Source organism: Aythya ferina, assembly GCF_964211825.1.
Source record: "Aythya ferina genome assembly, chromosome: 3".
NCBI classification, from domain to species: Eukaryota; Metazoa; Chordata; class Aves; order Anseriformes; family Anatidae; genus Aythya; species Aythya ferina.
In genome coordinates this window covers 53,240,487-53,265,000 of record NC_140298.1, presented here as the reverse complement: position 1 = coordinate 53,265,000, position 24,514 = coordinate 53,240,487, and the positions used below count along the sequence as shown (strand labels likewise).

The 24,514-nt window shown below is 37.0% G+C and overlaps 1 protein-coding gene across 5 annotated transcripts in view; it reads left to right on the top strand.

Moving 5' to 3' along the window:
• The window catches only part of RGS17 (regulator of G protein signaling 17), a 75,483-nt gene that overhangs the window by 39,899 nt on the left and 11,070 nt on the right, over positions 1 to 24,514 (top strand). For 3 of the 5 annotated variants that reach the window (XM_084513239.1, XM_084513242.1, XM_084513240.1), the window contains exon 2: positions 5,321 to 5,464. In XM_084513239.1, the coding sequence (XP_084369365.1) occupies positions 5,346 to 5,464 (119 nt within the window). In that variant the 5' untranslated portion in view covers positions 5,321 to 5,345. Of the gene's footprint in view, positions 1 to 640; positions 741 to 5,320; positions 5,465 to 24,514 lie in introns of those variants that run through there. The other 2 variants (XM_084513241.1, XM_084513244.1) reach the window with 2 other exon arrangements.

The window sequence follows — 24,514 nt, the reverse complement described above, 5'->3', positions numbered from 1 at the left end:
CTTCTGTCTTGACTTCACTATTCAGCCAATATTGCCAGAGGTGTATGAAAAACTTTATAGTTCACAGTCATTCAATAAAATCTTCCAGTCTATCTTCATTTAGCTTGTGGCACACTGAAGACACTGTAGTATAAAGACAGCAGAAATAAAAGGCTGTTGCTGTGTGGTGGTTGTTCTTGCATCTCAGGAACAACACAAGCATCTGTGAGCATCAGTAGAGTTGCATCTGGGGCTAGTATAAACTGATAAAAAGTTTAAATTCATGCAAGCTATGCAGCTGAGCTTTTGGTGCTTTATCATCAACGTTAAAAGAAGCAAAGCAATGCAGAAGAGTTGATGTGCTAGATCACCCAAAGAAAGTATTTTAATGGCTAGGTTACTAGCCTGCAGAGTAAATCACCTTCAATATCCTGAAGTCATTGACTGCTTCTTTCTGATGAAACGTGGTTTTTTTTCTCTTCCATTGAAGAAGTTTGACAAAAGACAGATTGCTCTAACTGATTCTGTTCCAATTCTGTCCTGAAAGCTAAGTCATTATGTGTCCTACCTGCAACAAAAGACATAATACCACTTGCCTGCTGTAGAAAATGATGGTGTGTGTTTATCTGCACCCTTATATGATATCTCTTTTTCCAAACAGACATTAGGGAATGGCTCAAGAAGATATGATCAAAAAATATCTGTCCCTAATGGAGTTTCAAGGTGCTTCTATGACTTCCCAGCATCTGAACCGCTCCATGGTATGCCCTCTCAATCCTCAGAGTAGAAATGCTTATAGGAGGGTCATATGCAGGGGAAAGCTGCAACACTAGCAGAGAGGGCTGGATGTGTTAGTGCCAAAAGTAAAGTTCAGGTAATTTTCAGGTACTAATGTCAGGCTTTTGAGGTCAGAGAAGAAAATAAATATATATATATATATTCTTATTTAATCAGAAAATAGACTTCACTACAGTCACTGAAATAATGTAGACTGTGTTCTGTGCTGCGTTGAACACCTTGGGACTTTCTTGGGGAACCATTCTGAAAGCTTAGCATAAGTTCTACAGAAGATGGAGGAATAGGGAGGTGGAAACATTCAGAAATTGCCTTCTTTTCATCTTCAAGAAGCACTGTGTAGAGTTTGAAATTACTGCAGTTAGTATTCAATAGAACTGCCCGGGTATAAATGTAATAAACCAAATGTTCTGTCAGCTATTCCTTTTTGAGCTCTCTTCCTAAGATACTCTTTCTGTGCACAAGGGAATTTCTCGAATAATTACTCCTGAGTACCCAGTGGAATAAGTAGTAATTACACCATATAAACAGAAATAGATCCTTATGCCAATGGTTCCACAACTGACAGGAAGCCTTACGCCAAACTTAAAATTTCTAAGGGTTTTTTAGTTTTCATATTCCTCTTACACTGGAGCATTGAGGATGTTCATAGGGCTATAGAAATATTCTTGCTTTGCAGTTTATATGAACTACCTGTCTGTAACAAGTATAATAAACAGTTGCTATACCCTGGGGTTCCTTTCCTCAGCTGCAGGGTAGGGGAAGCAGATGCGCAGAATTAAATCCTCCATGATTATGGTATTGCTCAGAGGGCCATAATACCTATTTACCCCCAATAGAATGAGTCAGTCAAGCAAAATAGAATACTATTCTGATTTCTGATCAACACAAAGGTAAATCATAACAATAGTAGTAAACTATGCCATGAAATGGAGGCAAAGAATCAGATGTAAAACTGGCAGAGGAAACTTCAACCTGTGTTATGATGGTCTGAGAGATCATATAGAGTATCAAGGAAAAATAATACTTCTACTGGACAAAGGTCCACCTTCACAACCAGGTATTATTGTCAAGCTAGAGAAGAATGAAAATGTTGAAAAACCTAAAAGGTAAAAGTCTTGGGGATAGTAGATACATTTTGTATTACTATCCTATAAGGTGTGCTCAATATCTTTTCACAGTATTCTACTCCTTTGTAGTTATGCACTAACTTTCACACTTGGTTTCAGAAAAACAGTTTATCTCATTAGACTTAATTGCTGAATTAAAGATTCTAAATTCCTTTTTCATACCTTGGACCAAGGCGCCAAATATAAATCCTCTATCTGTGGTTCAGTCTGTCAATACAGCCAAGAATTAGGATGTTCCTGTTTCTGAATCCTAAGTAATCTAACAGAATCAATTACAGTTTTCCATAGATGACATCTGATATTCGCAAATTCAACCTGGAACATTAAAATAAAATCAGCATGAAACTAAAGTTTCCACCTATCCTCGTTCATCCTCAGTAAACATATTATTGTTTTGCACAGCAGGGTGGATTTCTTGTATTTCTCATAGACTTCAGATTGGAGACTGCATGGTAAGGAACAGGATGGGTCATGTCCCTCCTCAAACTCCAGAGCAGAGCCAGAGCATAGTAAAGCACGTAGTATCATTCTAGTGACTGGCTAGTCTGTAGGCTATGAGTAGCCTTGGAGGAAACCATGCCTCCTGAAATAGTCTGCAGTGAAGGCACATTTCCTCACAGCTCTTGTGTTGTTACCATATACTGCCAGAGTTGCAAATCTCTGACAAGGTTGGCCATTGCAGTCCATATCAAATGGTGAACACTGAAGAAGTTTCAATGGTAGATGTTGCTGGGCAGGGCTGGGGACACTGAACCACTCCTGTGAAATCACATTTCTGCCTCTGTCCCCAGACATGGTTGTGAACTGGGAATTAAAGTTATGGATTTTACCTTTATGCAGCAGAACATCTCCCATCAGTTTCACCATAATTTCATGTCAGCATAAGCAAGGACTGTCAGCAGCAGTCCCCACTCTCACTTCCCCTTCTTTATGTTTGTGCTGTACTGCTCTGTTTCCTTCCTTGCTCCACCCCAGGTATTCACATCTTCCCAAGGTGAACAAAACTTGGACCTGAACCAAGTTAAATTTATTTCCCACCCCCTTTATATTAATTTTTAATCATGTCTACTGTTTTATCCAATTCACCAAGTGAATTTGCCTGCACAAATGCTGCTGCCTGCACAGAGAATGGGACAGCTCAAGCAAGGGAATGAGAGGCTGTGAGCTCAGCAGAAGCAAAGGCAGAGGGTCATCTATCTTAGTAGCAGCAGCAGCTTGTGCTGTGTTAGTTATTGTGAAAGTACAAAAAAGTCACAACAGTCATCACTATGTCTGCATGGCTAACCTTTATCCTGCCAACTTGTATTTATAGTGAAAGAGATTCTAGCCATTTTTTCAACAAAGGTAATAGTATATTTTATATATGTAGCTAAAATTGTGTAAAAAATGCATGATATCAGGTATAGAGATTGATCACATGGGCTGCTTTCATTTCAATATTACAGCCCTATAAATGTCTAAATATGGGTAATCTCACTGGTTTCTGAAACTAATACATTTTATGATTATGTAGAAATATTTTAAGAATCTCTATTTTGTAAGAAGCAAATGTTCCCTGTGAAAATATCTGGCTTTAATTTCTTTACCCATAGTCATTGCACCTGCTGAAGTAAGTACTATTCACAGCATGGCACAGCTATTTATGAAATAATTTAACTACATCATGCATAGTCAGCAGAAGTTCAGCACTGTAATTTGGAGAAAGTGGCTCCATGCTGTCACTGTCTAAGCTACACATTATGCTGCAACTTTCCTTTCCTTCCTACCTACTGTAGAAATATGGTCATTCTTTCAATTTTATCAAAGTATTCCATGTTAACAACATATTTACAATAGATTATAGATATATATATTTAAATGTAATTCTAATCTTCAAGAATTCAGCAACTATAAACCATAAGAAGTAATATCAATAGCATAAACAGGTATTTAAATTCTGAAAGTATTCCTGAAAATCCCCAAAGTGGTGGGAATTTAATTCCACTTAAATCAAAACCATTTTATGTGAAACAAATATAAAATGGCTGTTCATTGTTCAGTTTAACCAAAACACTGAAATGACTCAGTTTTTCAACATATACCAAAAAGTTAGCTGCACAAGACACTAAAATGAGCACCAACCCTGAGTTTTGCAGCATGGGTTCAAGCTCTGAGACTTAATGTTCTTGCTACAAGGTGTTGTGTGTAACTTATCTATAAGTACACTTTTACAGAAGAAATTCAGGAGTTTTAGAAATCATGTAAAATGCAAATTCTTAAAGCTGCTCTTTGAATGCATGTAGAGGGAGTACAGACATCTCTCCATTACCTGTGCATCATGTACACAGGTGGCAAATTAACCAGAGCCTGACTTTCCACAGCACTCCTGGCTGCAACAGGAGGCCTGAGGGCAAAGAGCAGAGAATGTGCTGCTCATACCAGGCCCTCTTCAATCCACTTCTGTTTAACACTGTTAAACTTCTGTTTATCACTTTAACACTCTCCATACTGAAATGTTTGCACTTTTTCAGAGACAGAAGTACCAAATTTATTCTAATTTGCATTTACTCTTATTCTGGGAAAACAATAGTTGTACAAGGAAGACATGAACCATTAGAAGGACTCTGGCATCTAAACCTTCCTAAATAACATAACCTGGCAGTAAAGTTATAGCTTCTTTTGAAAACTAAGTAATGCATGGAATATTACTTCTAGCTGCATAGTGCAAGTCACTGGAAAGAAAAATATCTTGGCCTAATAAAATTTAGGAAGGACTGGCAATGAGCAAAAGAAAATCTGTCACCAGAAAATAGTCCCAAAGCTGAAAAAGTATTTTGTAAATAAATATTATTCCTATTATTTACAGAAAATAGCTCTCAAGTAGCAAACATCTCAGTTACGACACATAGTAATCTTGGCTTGTTATTTACAGACAGCTATTGCTGCCCATGACTTTTACAACACTTATATTGATTTCTCTGGTCCAACATTGACCAACGAAGTCAGTACTGGCTTAAAAAATAAAGATCACTTTCCAGCTCATGTTTGAAGTATATAACCATTTTGCCATATTTTTAGTAAAACGGAAAAAGCAGTGATAGTCATATGGTAATGAACGACTCAGTCCTTACCAAGTGCTATCCAAGCTGTGTAGCTTGGTGTTCAGCATGGTAATAACAGTCCTGTTAGTCCACTCAAAGTGATAATAGATGTGATTTGAAAGCACAGTAGCATAAACTTGTCACCAAAATGTGGTCTTCTGGAAACTGCTTTTATCACAGGAGAACTATGACTTGGCCACCAAAGTTGATGGCCATGTGCTTTCATTGCCACAAGCTGTGAGAACCAGTAGAATTAGAGGTTATTGTAGAAATGTGAATGTACTTTATGACGGTCTGTAGTAATTCTGTACATCTCTTATGTCTGTGTTCTTATAGCCACTTGGGCACTGAAGTAGCTGAAATGAGAAAGAGGCAGCAGTCACAAAATGAAGGAACATCAGCTGTGTCTCAAGCACCTGGAAACCAAAGGCCCAACAACACATGTTGCTTTTGTTGGTGCTGTTGCTGCAGCTGTTCATGGTATGTCCTGTAGTATATTTGGTTCCATATCCACCACAGGTAAACAATGAGAATGGAAAGAGCCAAGTACTGGGAACATGCAAACTTCTGGGAGAGGATTTCTGCCAAGAGGCACAATTTAAACATTTCACATGCACAAAAATAAAATAAAATTGAATAATTCCCTGATTTGATTGGACACCTTGTGAGGGGGAAGATGAAAGAATAGTACATTCAAGATATATTTACCCTATCAAAATCATAACTAAATAAGAAAATTTCACCCCTGAAACTTGTATGTGAGAGACTTCATGATGAACGTTTTATATATTGTGTTCAAAGTGTTGGGACTTTTTCTGCTTGTACTTTTGATATTGTAGTTCTTTTCATTCAGGAAGAAAAAGGGGGGGGGGGGGGGAGTTTTATTACTTCTTAGTTGTTAAAATATATATATTCTGTAAATCTGAAATCATAAGCCTTGAATTCTACCTCACCTTTTAACTGGTGTGTCAAAATTTTGATGAAAAAAAAAAAGGCTCAGTAATTATGGTTGCCTGTCTGTTCCTGAACAATGTGTTGGTTTGGAAAGTCAAAGAATTAAAGACAGTTTCAAAAATAGCTTAAAATTTTCAGTGTCTTGAAAAACATTAAGTCTTTACTTCTTATTTTCATGAACACAGTCAATGTTGAAAGAAAAAGAAATTGACCTGCAGTGCTCAGAGCCTGTGCATCCTGTTACATACAGAGTTCAGTCTCTTTGGAGTGACCATTCATCTGTGTATCTGTGTTATTTTCACTTGAATCAGCCCTCTAGCTCCAATCTAAAATCAGAGGCTATTTGCTCCAGTACATTTAAAAATACATGTAAGTGGATATTTGGAGCAAAGATGAACGAGTGCTCATGCTTTTACAAAGATACTTTGCAATGTGTTCATTCCATACAGCAAAAGGGCAGAAGTGCCTTTAATGGAAAGAAACGGGAGGATGTTTTGCTGCTGTTTTCTTCTGCTTGTGACAAAGGCACAATATAGGATTTGCTACACTATTACAGACCAAAGGTCCATTTAGTTCAGCATCCTACCTCAGGATGCTGTAGTGGATGCTAGAAGGAAAGGATAAAAGAAGTGAACATCCACATCCTCATGTTTACCCCAACAAAACTCACAACTTCTGGCAATCTGCAGTTTAGGGACTTCCTGGCCCATCTATGGTTTTTGTAGCCCTTGATGGAATTTTCTTTTATTACCTTGCCATATGATTTTCTGAAGTGACTTCTGTAACTCACCTAAACTTTTGGCATCTAGTTTCCCATAGAAATAAATTCTACAGCAGACCTCTGTTCTGCGTAAATTATTAACCCCTCTTATTTGTTTTAACCTGCTACAGAATAATTTCATTTGATGCCTCCTTGCTCCTATGATTATAAGGAACAGTGAATAATTGTACTCAGGTTGATCATTTGTTAGAAAGGCTCTGTCATATCCCCCTTGACGTGTGTTTTCTTACATAGTCTCCTCTATAATCTCTGTGATACAGAAATTGACCCAGACCTTGGTTTATCCTCTTCTATCTATCCAACTACTTGTGTCTCTCTCTATATCGTTCCTTTTTTACTATCCCATCTGAGATGTGTGACCAGAACTGTTGCAGTAGTCAAGACATAGGTGTACCATGGGTGCACTCTGTTGCAATGTTTCATGAGCTCTGTGCTCCTTGAACTTCCTCCACACCTTAGAATGCAATACCATTACGTATTTGCTTTAAATTGTAGGATGTCCTTCCGTCCTTCCAAATGCTTGAGTATTTGGAAGTATTTAGTATTTAGTTTTTGTTGTTGATATTCTGTCTTTTTTTTTTTTTTTGGGGGGGGGGGGGAGGGAGGAAGGGAATGTTGAATGGTAGGGTTTGGGTATTATAAATTTTTTTTGATAATGTAGATTACACTGAACATGCAGAAATTCTGTCAGTTTAAGCTAATATTCTGAATTAAGGCAAAACACGCAATCAAAGGAGGTAGTGATATCCCTTGTATTTTCTAAAATCAAAGAGATAAAATAGATGATAAGTCTTTTTCCAGCTCTATCTTCTGTGATTCTACAGTGGAAACCCCAAAAGAGAAGAGACGAGACAAATTTTGAAAAAGACAGCATGAAATACTTCTGAATCTGAGTTAAAATGAAGTAATTGGTTCTGGTGCCAAATTTGTTTGGTGAATTTGAGCTGTCCAGGTGGAGTACAAATTACTGTTCTTGCATCAGTTACTTACCCTAAAAAGAAAAAAAAAAAAAAAAGAAAAAAAAAATCACATAAACTTTGCTAGTCACTCATTATATAGATGATTCCCAGTAGGTAATTATCTAGGGTCATGTAACAGGAAGGCTTAATCAATCATTGTAACAGGTTCTCTGGACCTAATGCAATTCCCTAGTTCTACAAGGATTTTTGAGTAACGTGAATTTCTCGAGAGATACCAGTCTGGAAATGTAGCTGGCTTTATTAATGGTGATAATAATGCTTTAGCTGTCAATATTAAGATAAGAAGGTTTTTCTTCTGTTTTTCCACCAGCTTACGTAACTGAGGGACAGCTCTTATATCACTATCGTTTAATGCCACAACTTCCTCACTATTCATAGAAAAGGGGGGAGGGAGGAGGGCAGATTTTAGCATAAAGCTTTCCCTTGTGTCTATGTGAAGAGCTAGTTCAGTAGTTCGTATCTCCATACAAATCATTCCAATTCTAAAAATATCTTTTGTGAATCATGTGATGTTTGTTTCCTTTTGTTCTACCCTGTGTTAAAATCAGAATAGGCATTAAGTCTTCTGTTTGCATAACAGCATAGGCAAATATTCACACCTTTGTTTGGAGAAATAATACTTTGCCTAACAGAGACTTGTTATCAGCAACAGGTTGAATCCCAAAATTATCCAGTACATATTTTTACAAACTTTTTTTTTCTCTAATAATTCCTTCCTAAACGTAATAAACTTCTGGAGCTCATTTCTATTATTGTGAGTTAATACCAGAAGGCATCTGAGCCCCACCCAGACCTCCCTCCCAGGTGGCTGGGGAGAGAACTAGAAAGGTGAAAGGCATAAAATTTGTGCGTTGACATGAAGACAGCTTAATAAGTAAAACAAGGCTGCATGCGCAAGCAAAGAAAAACAAGGAATTCATTCACTGCTTCCCATGGGCTGACAGATGTTCAGCCATTTCCAGGAAAGCTGGGCTCATCATGTGTAACAGTTACTTAGAAAGATAAACACCATAATGACAAACGTCCTCCCCTCCTCCTTCTTCCCCTCAGTTTTATTGCTTAACATGATGTCATAAGGTATGGGATATTACTTTGGTCGTTTTGGGTCAGCAGTCCTGGCTGTGTCCCCTCCCAGCTTCCTGTGCAGCCCCAACTAACTTGCTGGTGAGGCAATGTAAGAAACAGAACCTTGACTGTGTAATCATTGTTCAGCAGTAGGTGTGTTATCAACACTGTTTTCTCCACAAATCCAAAACATAGCACTATACAATCTACTATGAAGACAATTAACTCCATCCCAAACAAACCCAATATGTCCATTGGTACAGATCATGGAATCATAGAATTATTAAGGTTGGAAAAGACCTCCAAGATCATCTGGCCCAACCATCCCCCTACCACCAATATCACCCACTAAACCATGACCCTAAGTACCATGTCCAGCCTTTCCTTAAACACCCCCAGGGAAGGAGACTCCACCACCTCCCTGGGCAACCTGTTCTAATGCCTAACTACACTTTCTGAGAAGAAATTTCTCCTGATTTCCAACCTGAAATTTTAAATAATTGTCATGAAAGTAAATTGCTTAGTTTAAATGGATGGAACAGGGTTCGCCCAGATTGCCAAGATGGAGATAAATAGATTCCAGAAGATGGCATTTTATTTTGATAGGTATGGTCAGTAAGTTGCTCAACTACTTTAAGCCTTTAAGTGGTGGTTCCTGAGTATGACTAGCTAATCATAAGTGGTTCCTCCTTAGTGGGAAAAATACAGTACTTCAGAAGTCCTCAACAGCAAAAGTTCGTCCATTTACTTCAGAGGCAAATAATATATGCCTCTGAAGGCCTTCTATAAAACCTTCTTCTCTCTGTTGACCAGATATAAGCCTTATGTGCTTACTTTGGAAGGACTGCCTCACTGAAGTGTCTAGTATATAAGTACAAGTTAGGTACCTAAGGTGCTAAACTGAATCTCACCCTGTGTCTTAAGCCACCACAAAACACCATTCCCATAGAGGAGATAAGAAAAGGCTTCCTCATGAGGTATAACTTAAATGATTCAAGTAGCCATAACTGTCCTCGAATGACTATCTACAATTTCCTCAATTTCACTGTCTTCAGAGAGCTGCACTAGTGTTTAGTGCTATGGCTTTAGTGCTTTGAGCTCAGCCTGGCAAGGTAAATGTGGAGGAAGACCTTTATTTCACTTTCTTTAACAGTCCACTAATTCAGCTTCCTGAGCAGACATCAATCTAGTCACTCCATTGCTAACATTTGTAAATCACATTCTTCAAAATAATCTCAAGATGCAAACATGGAGATATTGGCTATCTGCCAATTTTACTTTGCTTCCTCTTTTTTTCTCCCACCCAGAGAAGTCACAGCTTTTTATCCTCTCTTCCTTTTATAAGGTGCTCAGTGAATTTCAAAGCTCTTGGACACCCTGATGCCTAATAAGACCTATCTTATTTCACCATACACAGAAGGTCCAGAAGGCAATATGTGCCCTGCCAGACCTTTTCTGTATGAGAGCCTGGGGGACATGACAAAGCTTTCTCGGGATGAGTGAAGCTGATCACACAATCATACCTACTTCTGTAGCCTGATTCATGTATCTGAGCTGGATGGCCTTTTCCTTAAAATGAATTTTAATGAGACCTGCAGCAGTTGCTGAAGAACTTGTGGAAGAGGGAGAGGTGTTCCCATGTCCAGCAGCGTGACCCATACAAAATCTGTGCCTGCCATTTGATTTCTTGTGACCTTTCTGTGACTAATTTCCCACACCCAAGAGATCTTGAGGAAGATAGGGTATTTGCCAGCTTGGCAGTAAACAAGAGTTGTGTTGGAAAGAAACCTCTCCCTTCTAATAAAAATAAAAATAAAAATAAAAATAAAAATAAAAATAAAAATAAAAATAAAAATAAAAATAAAAATAAAAATAAAAATAAAAATAAAAATAAAAATAAATAAAAATAAAAATCTGTACTTCCCACCTATAGTACTTTGAGATGAATACTTGTTTTCTGGCATATTTGGTGTTAGTTTGCCACTGAAAAATTGTGTCTAAACTTTGCATGACTCTACACAAGGCAATCTCTGGGGGTTATAGTCAGGGCTGCTTTATCTTTTTTAATTCTGGAAGAAAATTTGGAGGGGAAAGAATCAAAGAAAGAATGGAAACAAAAACAAACAAACAAAAGAATCCCAACAATGTAATGCAATAAATTATAGCCACATTTTCTGAAATGTGTGCAAAAGCTAAAATCTATATTCTACTTCCCAAGCATGTCTGCAGCAGAACTCTTATGCTAGGAGTAGACTAGAGAGGAACTGGTACAAGCAGAGACACTCTGGCATTTTGTTAAAGTTTTTAGCATCACAATCAGATATACCCAACTCCCTATGTTGTATTTTTTCAAAATGTCAGACCTGAGAAAAGCAAATGTGTAAAAGTGTACTGGGAATTATGGTTCTGTAGTGTAGAATATGGAAGCATAGACTATTGCACTCTATTTTACTGAAATAGAAGGTGATATTCTAAATATATGTATATATTTAACAGGAAAAGATGTTCAATTCTGAATCTTTTTATACTTTCAAACATCACAGAACTTCCTTCAGTTTTTATCATTTGTGGTTACAGAGGTCAAAGATGAAAACATTCCCTCTCTTCCCTGCAGAATAATTTATCCTGAGGGGTAGTGGGCTTAGCTAGCACAGGAACTTTTTCTATATGCTTCTGTGAGACAGCCTCACTTGTTTTGCCTCGGGTTATCATATTGCAATGGGCAGCACTGGTGTTTCCTGAGGAAAAAAGCACTAGTTTTCCTGACAGGTAGAATTTAACGCTGTACAAAATCCATTACATAACCTGTCACAGATACTACTGAAAGTGATATTTTAGAAAACTAGTTTTAAACCACCTTATCTTTAAGTCCACCAATCCTGAGTGCTGAGGCCATGACAGAAAGCAGCCTGGCAAGTTTCATACTTTCATAAACTGTGTTAATATTTGAGAGGTAACACGTATCTTTTCCCTTTAAAGCAAATGAAAGGGATGATCTCTGAAGTTAAAAATCAAAGAAGAGAATCCTGTCTTCTTAATGGGTATGATATGTAATGGTCTCTCTCTGCTTTGTAATTCAAATGGGCAAGTGATTTTTCAGGAGTTTTATGGATGCTTCATTCCTAAGGGCAGGTGGGGGACAGGTGGCTCTGTACATGCTTGTTTACACAGCTCTCCCAGGGCATCACAGTCTGACCTGCCAACTTCTGGGCTTGTACCCTTCAGTGACACTGTGCCAGATTGTCAGTTTTAGCCTAATAATTCCTGGAAGTCTGCTCTCCCATTGAACCGGAACACAAATTTATCTCAGATGTGATTTGGGGCAGGTCCAATCCCAGAGCTCCAGAGGCAGTGAGCAGAGAAAGATTTTGACCATTTCCTGCACCTCTCTGTGAAACAGATGTGAAATGCCACTGTTTGAAAGAGGGGAGCACATTTCTTCTACATAAATAATGCCATTAAGTGTGAACATATGACAGATCGGGTTTCAGGTATGCTAACTGCAGCAAACTTCACAATTTTTCCTTCATCTATGTCTAGATAGCAAAAGGCCAAGGCAGGAAATCAAAACACTAACAGCAAACTGAAAGGAATACAGAAAATTTAAAAAACAAACAAACAAACAAACAAACAACAACAACAAGAACGACAAAAGAATTTAAAGTAAAATCAACTACAGAAAACTTAAAATTAACTTGTTAAATCTCATGTGAAAGCCTGCCTCAATCACTGTGGAGCCCTGGTCTGAAATGCTAATCTGATCTTCCCTAGTCAGGAAGCAGCCCAGAAATCACTATTTTCAACTCCATCCATCACCTTTTGTCTTCCTATCTTCCCTCTGTCTTCTTCTCAGCCTCCCCCCACCTACCTGCAAAGCCCGTTGCTGAAGGTATTGTGCAGCCTTGGACCACACACTGACTCCCGCAGCAAGGAGTCTCAACAGACCATTTGCCACACGGAAGTGGCCTTGGTGCAGGTCATTGCCCCACTGGGACATGTAAAGTAGAACAGAATCCTGTGTTTCTCTAGAAGAAAGCAGAAAGCCACACACTGCATATATTTCTGCCAGTGTCTGCAAAGGGGTAGTCACTAATGTGCTGCTGGGCTACCATGAAATCATAGTGGAAGAACAAAGATACAGAAGATACCACACGTGTTCAGCTTATACACATTATTTCAAATGAATTTTTAGACAAAAGCTCTTGTTTGAAAAAAAAAATGTACCACCATAAATTCAGCATAACTCCATGTAAATTGACAGATGTTTCTACTTTCAAAGGTATGAGATAACTTTGTTCCTCCCCACTGTAAAATAGAAGACTAATGTGAGGAATGGAGCAATAGCTTATCATGCATCCAGGCTGTTAATTTTGCTCCCAAGCTAGTGGTGGAATCTTCATTAACATCAAAAGCAGCTCTATGTTCTCTTGGCCAAGCTTTCAAGATTAGGTCTTTGATATCTTAAACTATGAAGTTTGTTTCATATTGAGAAGGCTCATGTATTTACATATACATATAATTACAGTTTAAAAAAAAATAAAAATAAATGAATAAATAAATAATAAAATACAGTAAAAAATAAATTAATAATATAGTGACATTTCTACCCATCTGTGAAAACACAAGCAGGTTAGAGAATGGTAGAACATAAACATAATTTTTAATGTTTAATTTTTATTAGCAAATTTTTAATAAATGTTTCTGAAGCTTCACAAACCAAATGCATAGATTCTTATGTGCGTAATATTGCTGAGATAAGAAACATCTATCAATCAAAAAGCAGAGTTTAACTGCAGAAAATAGTCCTATTTCAAGCAAACAATTCTGCAAAGGAAATGGAATTAAATAAAAAAAAAATCAGAACAATCAGAACATGTTCAGAGGGGATTTGGGATTACAGAAGGCTCATTCTAATTCAGCAATACATAAGATGCTGATAGTAGCTCCTTAGAAGGAAAAAGCAGACTAAATCTAGTTAACTTTAGAAAATGATCTTGATTCTGTCCTGGCACAGCATGCAGGGTGTATTCAGGGACAGCTGCTCTTGAGGAGACTACAGGAGGAGAAAGTGAAGGTAGAATCACCTCCACTGGGGTACAGCAGCTTGTCTTCTTGGAGGCTGTTTAAGAGATGGATAGCTTCAGAGCATCAGCATCTTGGCTCTTCCTTGCCACTCATGCCCATTTCCCACCTGCCTGTGCCAAAATGCTGTTCAGCCTGATGTCTGCAGAATGGTGTCTGAAGGAAGATTCATAATGTCAGGACAGATTTTCTGTCACTAGAGCACAGCTTGACTGTTTCTGTGGAAAGAAAGAAAGAAAGAAAGAAAGAAAGAAAGAAAGAAAGAAAGAAAGAAAGAAAGAAAGAAAGAAAGAAAGAAAGAAAGAAAGAAAGAAAGAAAGAAAGAAAGAAAGAAAGAAAGAAAGAAAGAAAGAAAGAAAGAAAGAAGGAAGGAAGGAAGGAAGGAAGGAAGGAAGGAAGGAAGGAAGGAAGGAAGGAAGGAAGGAAGGAAGGAAGGAAGGAAGGAAGGAAGGAAGGAAGGAAGGAAGGAAGGAAGGAAGGAAGGAAGGAAGGAAGGAAGGAAGGGCAATAGAAATGATTGTTGAGGATGCCTGAGTCCAGTTTGTGTTACAGTTTTGGTGATCTTCAGTTGTTAGGAGTATGGAGCTTTTGAAATCTACCCAGATGTTTTGTTTTGTTTTAATTATTTTTTTTTCCTTATTGAAAATTTGTCAATTATATATTTAAAGAAGGATGCATTAACATAGGAGTCTGTGGAAGAACACAGAAATGAAGATGTGAAAGATCAAAATGTGTCTGAGATCAAAATACAAGCTCAACTAAGGCTTGTTATAGATGGTGTCATCTTAAAGGAGCAAAAGTGACATTGCAAATACTCAGAGCTTTATTCATCATGCAGTGTAAGAAGGGCTTAAATATTTAAATGCAAAAACAAAGCCAACAAAATCTTACTCAAATTAAACACATTGACTGCATCTATATTAGCAAACTAAACAGGTCCGGGGGCCAGTATGGGCTCAAGCAATCAGCCATACTGTTAAATTGTTAGCAGTTGGTACCTCCCTGACAGTTTTGGCACAGTTACAGACAGAGACCTATTGCATGTGCAGAACCCACCCCTGTTTTAGATATGGTCTTTATTTTGAGCTATGGGTTGTCAGTAAGCCTCAGTGCCAGAGAACTCTCCCAACCCCTGCAAGAATAAATGCAGCCTGCAGTTCTGAGCTGGAAGGGGAAAAATATTAGGCTACTTAAATCTGTTAGCAGCAAAATTTCCATCTTATGATGGCTTATTTTTTAACCATGTATCATTCCAAATCGGTTTAAAATGTCAGTTAAAACAGAAATAAATGCCTAGCGCTTTTAAGAGAAAAAATGAGAAAAAAAATATCATGGAAATGAGTCTGCACCTCTAGTAGATAAAACTTATATGATGGAAATCCTTGCACTTGAAAGTGGGTCAGATATTCATTATGGGAGGCAGAAAGGCAAAGAAGATGAGAATCTTGTCTAGTCACTCTTAATAATTTCATAGCACACTTACTGGTCTAGATGGTAATCCTGGCTCTTCCAAAGTAGCTGATTTAGGCCTGATACTGGCAGATACTGAACACCCATTATGGAGCAATGGATATTCCTTTTGCTCTTTACAGTTCCTTTTGGTATTCGTTGAAAGCGCTTGTCAGCTCAGCAATTTGTTTAACAATATCTGGACCCCAGAAGTTGGCACCCATCAAAAGAGAAGCTTGTCTGCATTAAATACAGACTGGCATGACAGTTGTAATTCCAGCTTCTTAGGTGGACAAACGTTAAGTGGAAGATCCCCATCGTATACGATTGTAGCATGGATAAGTATAAACTAGTTTGGCCCATGTTAATTTCATAAATAAAATAAGCTATTCATAAGCCTCATGGTAGGAATTCCACTTGATAAATGCATAAAGCTCTTTATAATTGAAGAATTGTAAAACACTTTGTGAAAAATTATGAATTTAGTATGAATGCTCCAATGCACCTTCTCCCATTTAGAAACAGCCACTAAATCTACAGAAGCAAAGGAGCGACCCTAGTCAGAGTGAATTCTTTACTGTTGCTGCTATTTTCATCCCTTTAAAACAAAAATAATCAAAAACACTATTGAAATCAAGACTAGACTCATTTATCTGAATAAACTGAGACTATTAGACTTGCTTACTAATGGATTGGAGGGCTTTTATTCATCCAGTTACCCTCACATAATTTCTATTTCTTTGAACACTAGACAACTGCCACTTTTAATTGTGTCAAGTATATGAAGGAATTGCTTGCAAAATAGCTGTAGCCAGGAGTGAGGACACTGCAGATTGTCTAGTAATTAGACGTATCCTTTGTACAAAACAGGATATGAATGGTAATCTTATTCGGAAGGAAGGAATGAAGCTGACAGCCAGACTAGTGAGCTGTTGGGTGACCTGACAAGAGAAATACACCCTTAAGTTGAATCTTGCCTAAAGCAAAAAACAACCCTACTGTAACAAAACAAAGCCAGAGTAATTATATTAAGAATCAGTGGTAAAGGAACTTAGTCAAATTGAATCAATGGATTTGTTATGTATACAGACGTTACATTCTTTATGTGAGACCAAAAAATGTAAAAAATTGATCCTAGAGGAGACTCAAAGTTCCCAAAAGATGTAATAGCTTCTGGTGTGGCTACCATTATGTAAAAGTAATATAATCTCCTTGCAGTAGAATCCACCAGAAAGCATATTTTTCTTAAAGATTTTAAGAACAAAATACCTCTGAGAAAAAAAAAATAATAAAAAAAAAAAAATTAAAAAAAATAAAGGAGAGTTTAGGAAATCACATTTTTTTTGTTTTGCACAGTTGCAAATTTTGCTCAGTACTAGTCTAACTTTGAGGAAGATACTGTCCTTTATTTCAGAAGTTCAAGTACAGTGCACACTGGTAGTTTCCATCTGCCTTTGGTTGCCTGCTGAGCTGCGGTATCTGTAGCTAGGTAGATTAAATCAGTCACACAAGAAGAGAGGAGAAAAGCAAGTTCAGCAAGCCTTGGCTTTCTGAAAGACTGTCCATAAAAAAGACAAGACTGCTTTCACATATTCTTTAGCCTGAATTTACTCTCATTGACCCTGGGAATATCTCCCTCGTTCACTGAAAAAAAAAAAAAAAAAAAAAAAAAAATCTGAAATATAAATATAATTACTCTTTTTTTATCAATGTGTGCAAAGACCTGAAGGTGCAATGAAGACAGAGCCAGGCTCTTTTCAGTGTTGCCCAGAGCCAGAACAAGAGGGTTCAGAATAAGAAATGGACACAAGAGGTTCCCTCTGAACATCAGGAAGCACTTCTGTACTGTGCAGGTGACCAAGCACTGGCACAGGTTGCCCAGAGAGGTTGTGGGGCTGTGGGGCTCTTTGGAGCTCTTCAGAAGCCACCTGGACATGGTGCTGGGCAGCCCTCTCTGGGTGTCCCTGCTTGAGTTGGGGTTGGACTAGATGGCCTCCAGAGATGCCTGCCAACCTCAGCCATGATATGGTTCTGTGATTCTGTGTTTGACTGGAGAAAGACTAAACTCAGATCTTGAATGTTTGCAAAACTTTTGTTGTTGTGGATATATTTGTGGTTATCTTAGGAGTATGTCCCTTCTGTCAGGGGGTTTGTAGCAGGTTAGCTTCTCCTCCATCAAACTGCTTCTGAACATTTTCCACAAAAATGTTCAGAAAAAAAAAAAAATGTTTTCCACAAAAATGTTCAGAAAGAGTCAGTTGAAAATTTTAATCAAAAATCAAACTGCAAATATAAATCTTTGATAACAATCAAACTCAACACTTGATTTTTTTATTCTACAAGGCCTTGCTTTCAAATTCTTTGTGGGCTCCAATAGGAAAATGCAGAGTTTGGACAAATATGAAAGCTTTGTCTGCCAAATTTATACTGATTTCTACTTTCATGGAAAATACAGCAGGATGATATAGCTCATGGCTTTAAAAAGAGACTATTACTTCAACTGTCTCTTATGAACAGAAAGAGTTATCAGATTTTAGATCTGTTACATCTTAAATTATTAAATATACTGAAAAGGGAATAAAGTGGAGTGCTGCAGATTTGCTCAAACCTTTTTAGGTACTGATTTTACCGAGCCTCTGTGATTTACTTTAGCTTAGCATTCATTTTTCAGTAAGGATGATTTACCTTCACAGTGGCATGTGGGATGCAATTTAATAACCTTATATAATGATCTTACATAAACTCTAAAATCTTGTCCAAGACTTCCCATTAACAAAGAGATGATTATACTCTTAAGCACTAGATCACTTGGTTTCAATTCCACTTTTACTCAAACTAAGGAGTAGCATAGCAAAAGTAAGAGCATCAGAACAGAGCTAAATGCCTTAACTGACCAGACCTTAATAGACTGCGATGATGCAGATAGCTTAAACCTTAATTTTTACTGATCTCTTTTTTCTTTTATGGTCTGTAGTTGCATCTGTAATGACTTTGACCAATTACCCTGAATCCAGCACGGTATTAAGGAAGCACTGCTATTGAAAAGCCTGCTCTCCCCCACCTTCAAAGCATGCCGGAAATATACAATCTCAGATAAACTGAGAAATTTCTTATTTTTCAGGAGGAAGTTCATGCTTCTGAATTAAAATAGGGTTGACCTTATGATAATCCTTTTAAGAAAAGCATTCACATACCTTAGTTCAAAATTACATAAGAAAGGTAGGACTCCCCTCCTCTTCATCTACAGTGTTTTAAGTGTATTTCATTCTAAACTCTCAAATTTCTTGCAAAACAAGCAGCTAGCTCTTCACACAGAAAAAGAGCACTGCAAAAGCAGCACTGAAACAAACACAGGTTAATTTTCAGCAATTCCTTAGTCACATCTGGATTGCTGCTGCATTGTAGATATTAGAGATACTGTAGCAAACAGGCCAAGATACTTGTGTGTAGGCACAGAATTTTTTGGCCACAGATCATCATAGAATGTTTTGAGTTTGAAGGGACCTTAAAAACCATCTCATTCCAATGCCCCTGCCATGGGCAAGGACACCTTCAGCAGACCAGGTTGCTCAAAGCCCCATCCAGCCTGGCCTTGAATACCTCCCGGGACAGGGCATACACAGTTTCTCTGGGCAATCTGTTCCAACCTCATAGTAAATAATTTCTTCCTAATATCTAATCTAAACCTACCCTTTTATACTTTAAAACCATTACTCCTCACTTTAGTAGTGTACATTACTGTCACTACACTCCCTGACAGAGTCCATTTCCTGCTTTCTTGTAGGCCCCCTTTAGGTATTGGAAGGATGCAGATAACTCTTCACTCCTGTCTTCACACACTTCACAGCCACTTGTCTAGGAATCTCATGACTGGTTTAGGGAAGCAAGGATACTTCAAAATAACACACGAAACAAATGCAGTTTTTGTTGTGTTTGGGGATTTTGATTCTTTCAGGCATTGCTCTTCAAACTTCTCTCAATAATGCTTAACATAAACATGACTCTAATGGAAGGTGAAAAATTATTAGCAGGACTCTGAGAGATAACAAACTAGTAGGCTCCATGTATCATGAAATTAAGAGTTATAGCTTTTGGATTTTCTTGTTAACTATTTTCTTATTAGAAGATCTCTTTTCTAATTATCAGAGAGATTACTGGGGGAAAAAAAAAAATTAAAAAAAAATCTGTTATTACAGAATGTAACTTTTTAAAGAGCTTTTAAAAGTCAAGCACTTTAATAAATCTAAGCACAATAATTAATTTAAATGTATTTTTGATTAAATACATAATTTTGATTAAAGCTGGAAATAAATATAAATGAATAGTTTGTTGTCAGTAACTAGCAGTTTTACACAGTAACTAGCACCTACTAGCAGTGAATGAAACCAAAGCTACAGATTACTGTATAATTAAAGAAAAATGATTTTAAGAGTATCAAAATAAATTATGAAATTTAATGAATCTGAAACTTACTTTTTCAGTAATGCTGTTTTGTGGAAAATGATGTGTTTAAAATCAAATTCAGAAGTAAATTATCTTCAACTGTCAATTTATACCCAACACAAACTCAGTGTCAGTCAGCTGTATTCCCTACCACACCACAGTAGAACACGAAACATAATAGGACTATGAAACAACTTCTGTACCTATTAGCGAAAATACGACCAGAAAATTTCCATGTTGAGTTTTCCATTGGCCCCCAGGATCTACAGTATGCCGAAAGATGCATATGGGAGCCAGAAGTCTGCCTGCATTTACTATTACTGGATCTTGAGCAGGCACTAAGCTTTTCAGTTGAAAGCTCATTCGCAGCACACACAAGTGCCTAGCCGTCTGTTACATACCGTATCTCAGCTGTATGTTCTTCAAACAAAGAGATGGAAAAAGAGGAAAAATCTGAAGTACACCACACTACAACATACCAATCTGAATCAAACAGAAAAAATACCACCAAGGAAAATTGGAAAGGGAGAAATTTAATGTGTTCTAGCCATTGGAAGAAAGAAAGTATCTATTTTATCATCTGGTTCATTTTAATTTTACCTTTTGTGACCTATAAGGAGGGGAAAAAAAAAAAAAAAAAAAAAAAAAAAAGCCAGTAATCAGTTATCATCTAGTTATCATTGTGGCTTTTATGGTTACAGGTCAGAATGTTGCAATCATGGTGCAAGCTGAACTAAACAGAACACATGAACTTGGAAGTTTGTGACTGCACATTCCTTTCCCTCACTGAAGTTCTGAAGCTTTGAAATATTAGAGTTTTTTTTAGCTGCAATATAAAATCTCCAGGATGAGAGAACCTTTGAACCTTGCAAATACCTGTTTTATTTAAAAACAAAACTAAACTACTACTTTTTTTTTTTTTCTTATATGAAGTAAGCTTGCAGAATGAGACCTCAATTCTCCTTGCAGATACATTTTTTTCACTCTAAAATAGCTGTGTCCAAGGTAGAGTGTAGGTTTGTTTTGATTATCATTATTATTTTTTTTTTTTCAAGAAACAATTTGTATCATACATATCTCTTGCGCCATCTTTTCACTTAAGGCAAATATAACTCTGGCACTCAGGAAACTTAGCACCACAGGTACCTGGACTTTTTGAAAGGAGTTTATAGTTTCAGTGGACACTGCCAAGTAGGCTGATTATAGCCTTATGGTAATTGTTGGCTTTTTCCCAACAGGCTGCTTTCCTCCTTTCCTCTGGCAGTCTACTAGACACAATCTCCCTCATTTAGTTTAAAGCATGAGACAATTCATTGCCTCAAATAGGATGTAGCTATTTTTTTCTAAGATTCTAACATTTATTCAACATAAAATTTTACATCCTATATTTCTTCACTGAATTCAATGTAGATCTGTAAATCTTATTTTATTAAATAACTAGGAAGGACACTAATTCTAAAATAAATTCCTTCACTTTTTTCTTTTTTTTTTTTTTTCCTGCTTTACCTTTGGACAAAGATGATCATGTTCTGCTGCCTCAGTTAAGACTGGATTCTGATCGCCTGTAATCATTCTGTAAATGATTCCCAAAGCTCTTGATCACCGTTTCCACTTCAGTTTCTTGCAGACAATCAATGTTGCTCTGCATTTCTATGCTTTGCATATATTGGTATTACAACAATCTAAATGCCTGTCTTGCAATTCTTTCTGACAAGAATATAAATTCTCAAGAGGTCAGAGATAAGACATCGCTTTGATGGCTCATGCATCCCCTATGAAAATATCTAGTGCAGGGCATTACTTCTTCATAAAATCCATTACCCTAGTTCAAGCTTTTCTCAAACTAATTATTCTAGACTTTTTTCACTTACTGTATCAAAAATGAACCCTTCCTAACTTTGAAACATCTTTTCCTCAGCTACCAAAAATCAAAAAAAACAACAACAAACTCTTAAATTTCTTTTGACAAATACCTATTTTTGCAACATTAAATGGGAGATAGAAGATAGCATTACTGACTAGGCTCTGCCTAAGTTATTTTGAGATTAACATAGCTTCATTGTTCTTTACAAATGGATCACAAATATATTGCAGTTATTTTTCCTTTTTATTGATTTATTCAATATAGTAAAATCATTATACTCCTCTGGTCATAAACACAACCCTGCATAGTTTTCACTGCCTTCAAGTTTCACTATTCCATCTGTCAGAAGAAAGAAGTTGTCAGAAAATAACTTTATCCTTTGTTTCATGAAGAAATTTAAGGGTGCCAGTATAGTTGTCTCTTTTACTGCCATACAGCATCACGAGACCACATCCATCTCTGACTGCTACTAGAGCCTGCCTCAGCAGCTGAACAGAGCTGTGCAAATATGCTGATTTTTCAATGACTGACTGTTGAATTAAACTTCTGAAAAAAAGTCTAATCAGATTGATGCACAATCAAAAATGGCAGGAGATACCAGCATGCACTTTTTCTCCATACAAATTAAACCCAGGAAAAATATATTTCTGTTCATATGGCATGTTTTATATCAGACATTTATTAAAAAAAAAAAAAAAAAAAAAGTGAAGGAATCAAAGAGCTTGGAGACAGGAAAAGGAACTACCATTTTATACTGAAGAGTGAAGGTATTTACCCAGCTGGGCAGAGATCTGGGATTACTGCCCATCTTTGTCGCAGAGTACTCAAAAACACATTTTCCTCTTTTCAGGAAAATTCAGTGATCATATGTTCTTGTTTTCAGGCTCTCCCCTCAATGGTATAAAAATATTGTACTTTATATAAAATATAATTATTCATTATGCAATGTTTTGCCATTAAGAGTCTCTTATTTCCACATCATGTAACCTCTTATTTTTACCAAGTGGAATCATTTCACCAGAACATCTTGAAAGACCCCACAGCAGTCCCACAGTGAGGGTGTTTCAAACCATTCAATGAATCTACTAACTTCCTGGTTTAGCAAATGGCTTCTCCTCCTCCAGACCATCCTGAAAAAAATATTTAATGGCTAAATCTGTTTGGCAACTTCGACTTGAGTTTCTCAGCATTGTCAGGTAAAGGGCCACAATATATTGTCTGCCAGTGGAATTTTGAAATCTCAAATATATCTTTATCTCATTCTTCCTTTCCTTTCCTTTCCTTTCCTTTCCTTTCCTTTCCTTTCCTTTCCTTTCCTTTCCTTTCCTTTCCTTTCCTTTCCTTTCCTTTCCTTTCCTTTCCTTTCCTTTCCTTTCCTTTCCTTTCCTTTCCTTTCCTTTCCTTAAAAAAAAAAAACACACACACAAAAAAACACACACACAAAAAAAAAAACAAAACACCTTTTCTTTTAATCTACACCTCACTAATCACTATTCTATGTATCGCTATTCTAGTGATACAATCCCTATTATTTCACTATTATTTAAATTATGGTAGTCCCGCATATAGTTTGCTTAAACTGGAAGCTGGATTCAAGCATCAAAACAATCCTTCCTGGGTCTTGCACCTAAGACCTAAAAATATTTTGTCTTTTAATCCAATGGTAACAAAATTTCCTAGGAGTAGGATAGGTGAAAAGTAGTGCCAGCAAGATATAGTCTTTCAGAGGGTAAACCAGTGAAACATGTCAGAACATTCATCTGTTATCCAGAGGCCCTGAAATGAATATTGATTTTCACCTGGAAACCAAATTCTGCCTTTAGATTATATGTGTGCAACTGACTTATGTGGCCTTTGGGCTGAAATAAAAAAAGCAGTTGTGTTACAGCAGTGACTAAAAGGATCATGGCCCTACTGCATTACACGCACAGATTTAGGCCAAAATATAATCATCAGCAAAGAAGTAGAAATTGAGCACTGATCTCCTGAATGGCAAGCCATCAGCCCACCAAATAAGTGTACAATGTCCCAGTTTGATTTCTACTCCTTATCTTCATGGCAACACAATAAATGCCACTAAGAGGACAGGCTTTAATTGTCAGCCTTCAGTGTCAGATATAATTGCAAAATACTGGGATAATATACTGCATATGATGCATATAACCCAGAAAATACCTGAGTAAATAGTAACTAGTGGTAGCCATGCACTGGCAGTGTATCAGTCTTAGCACCTGTCACCATGGCAATTTTCTTGCCGTAACAGTAATTTCATTCATTCACCAGATTTCGGCTACTGGTATATAAGAATCTGATGTTTGGAAAACAGTGAAAGGCTATTCATGTACTGGATATACACAGAATGAAAGATTAGGTCCAAGCTCTAACTAATTTTCAGTTTCTTAGTGGCAGTATAGGTGAGTGCAGCAGTAGAGAAATTAAGCAGCTTTTAAAAAAAGCTAAAACCATTGGCAGGAAACACCTTGAAGGACAGGCAGTGAGGTCCTTGCTCTTAAATTGCTCCAACTCTCTTGATGATTTTATCCTATTAGCTTGCCTTTTTTACCTCACCGTGCACCAGTGGGCTGCAGTATTTTTTTATTAAAGTAATTACTCAACAGAGCAACTATTTAATTTCTGAACACGGATATTAACAGGTGATTAATATAGCTAAATAAATAAATGTTGGTCTTCTAAATCCCACTATTTTCTCTAAAAACACATCAGCTAGGAACCCGGACCAGTTTAACATTATATATGGTAATATTTTCAATTTGTATACATCTTTAAGCAATCCCTGGACATTAACATTTTTACTTATAAAGTTTGTGAAGTAGCAAAATAGAATTGTACTGACTTCAAATATAAATTACTCATAATAATATTGTTGCAGTAGTTAAAGCAACTATTATTTT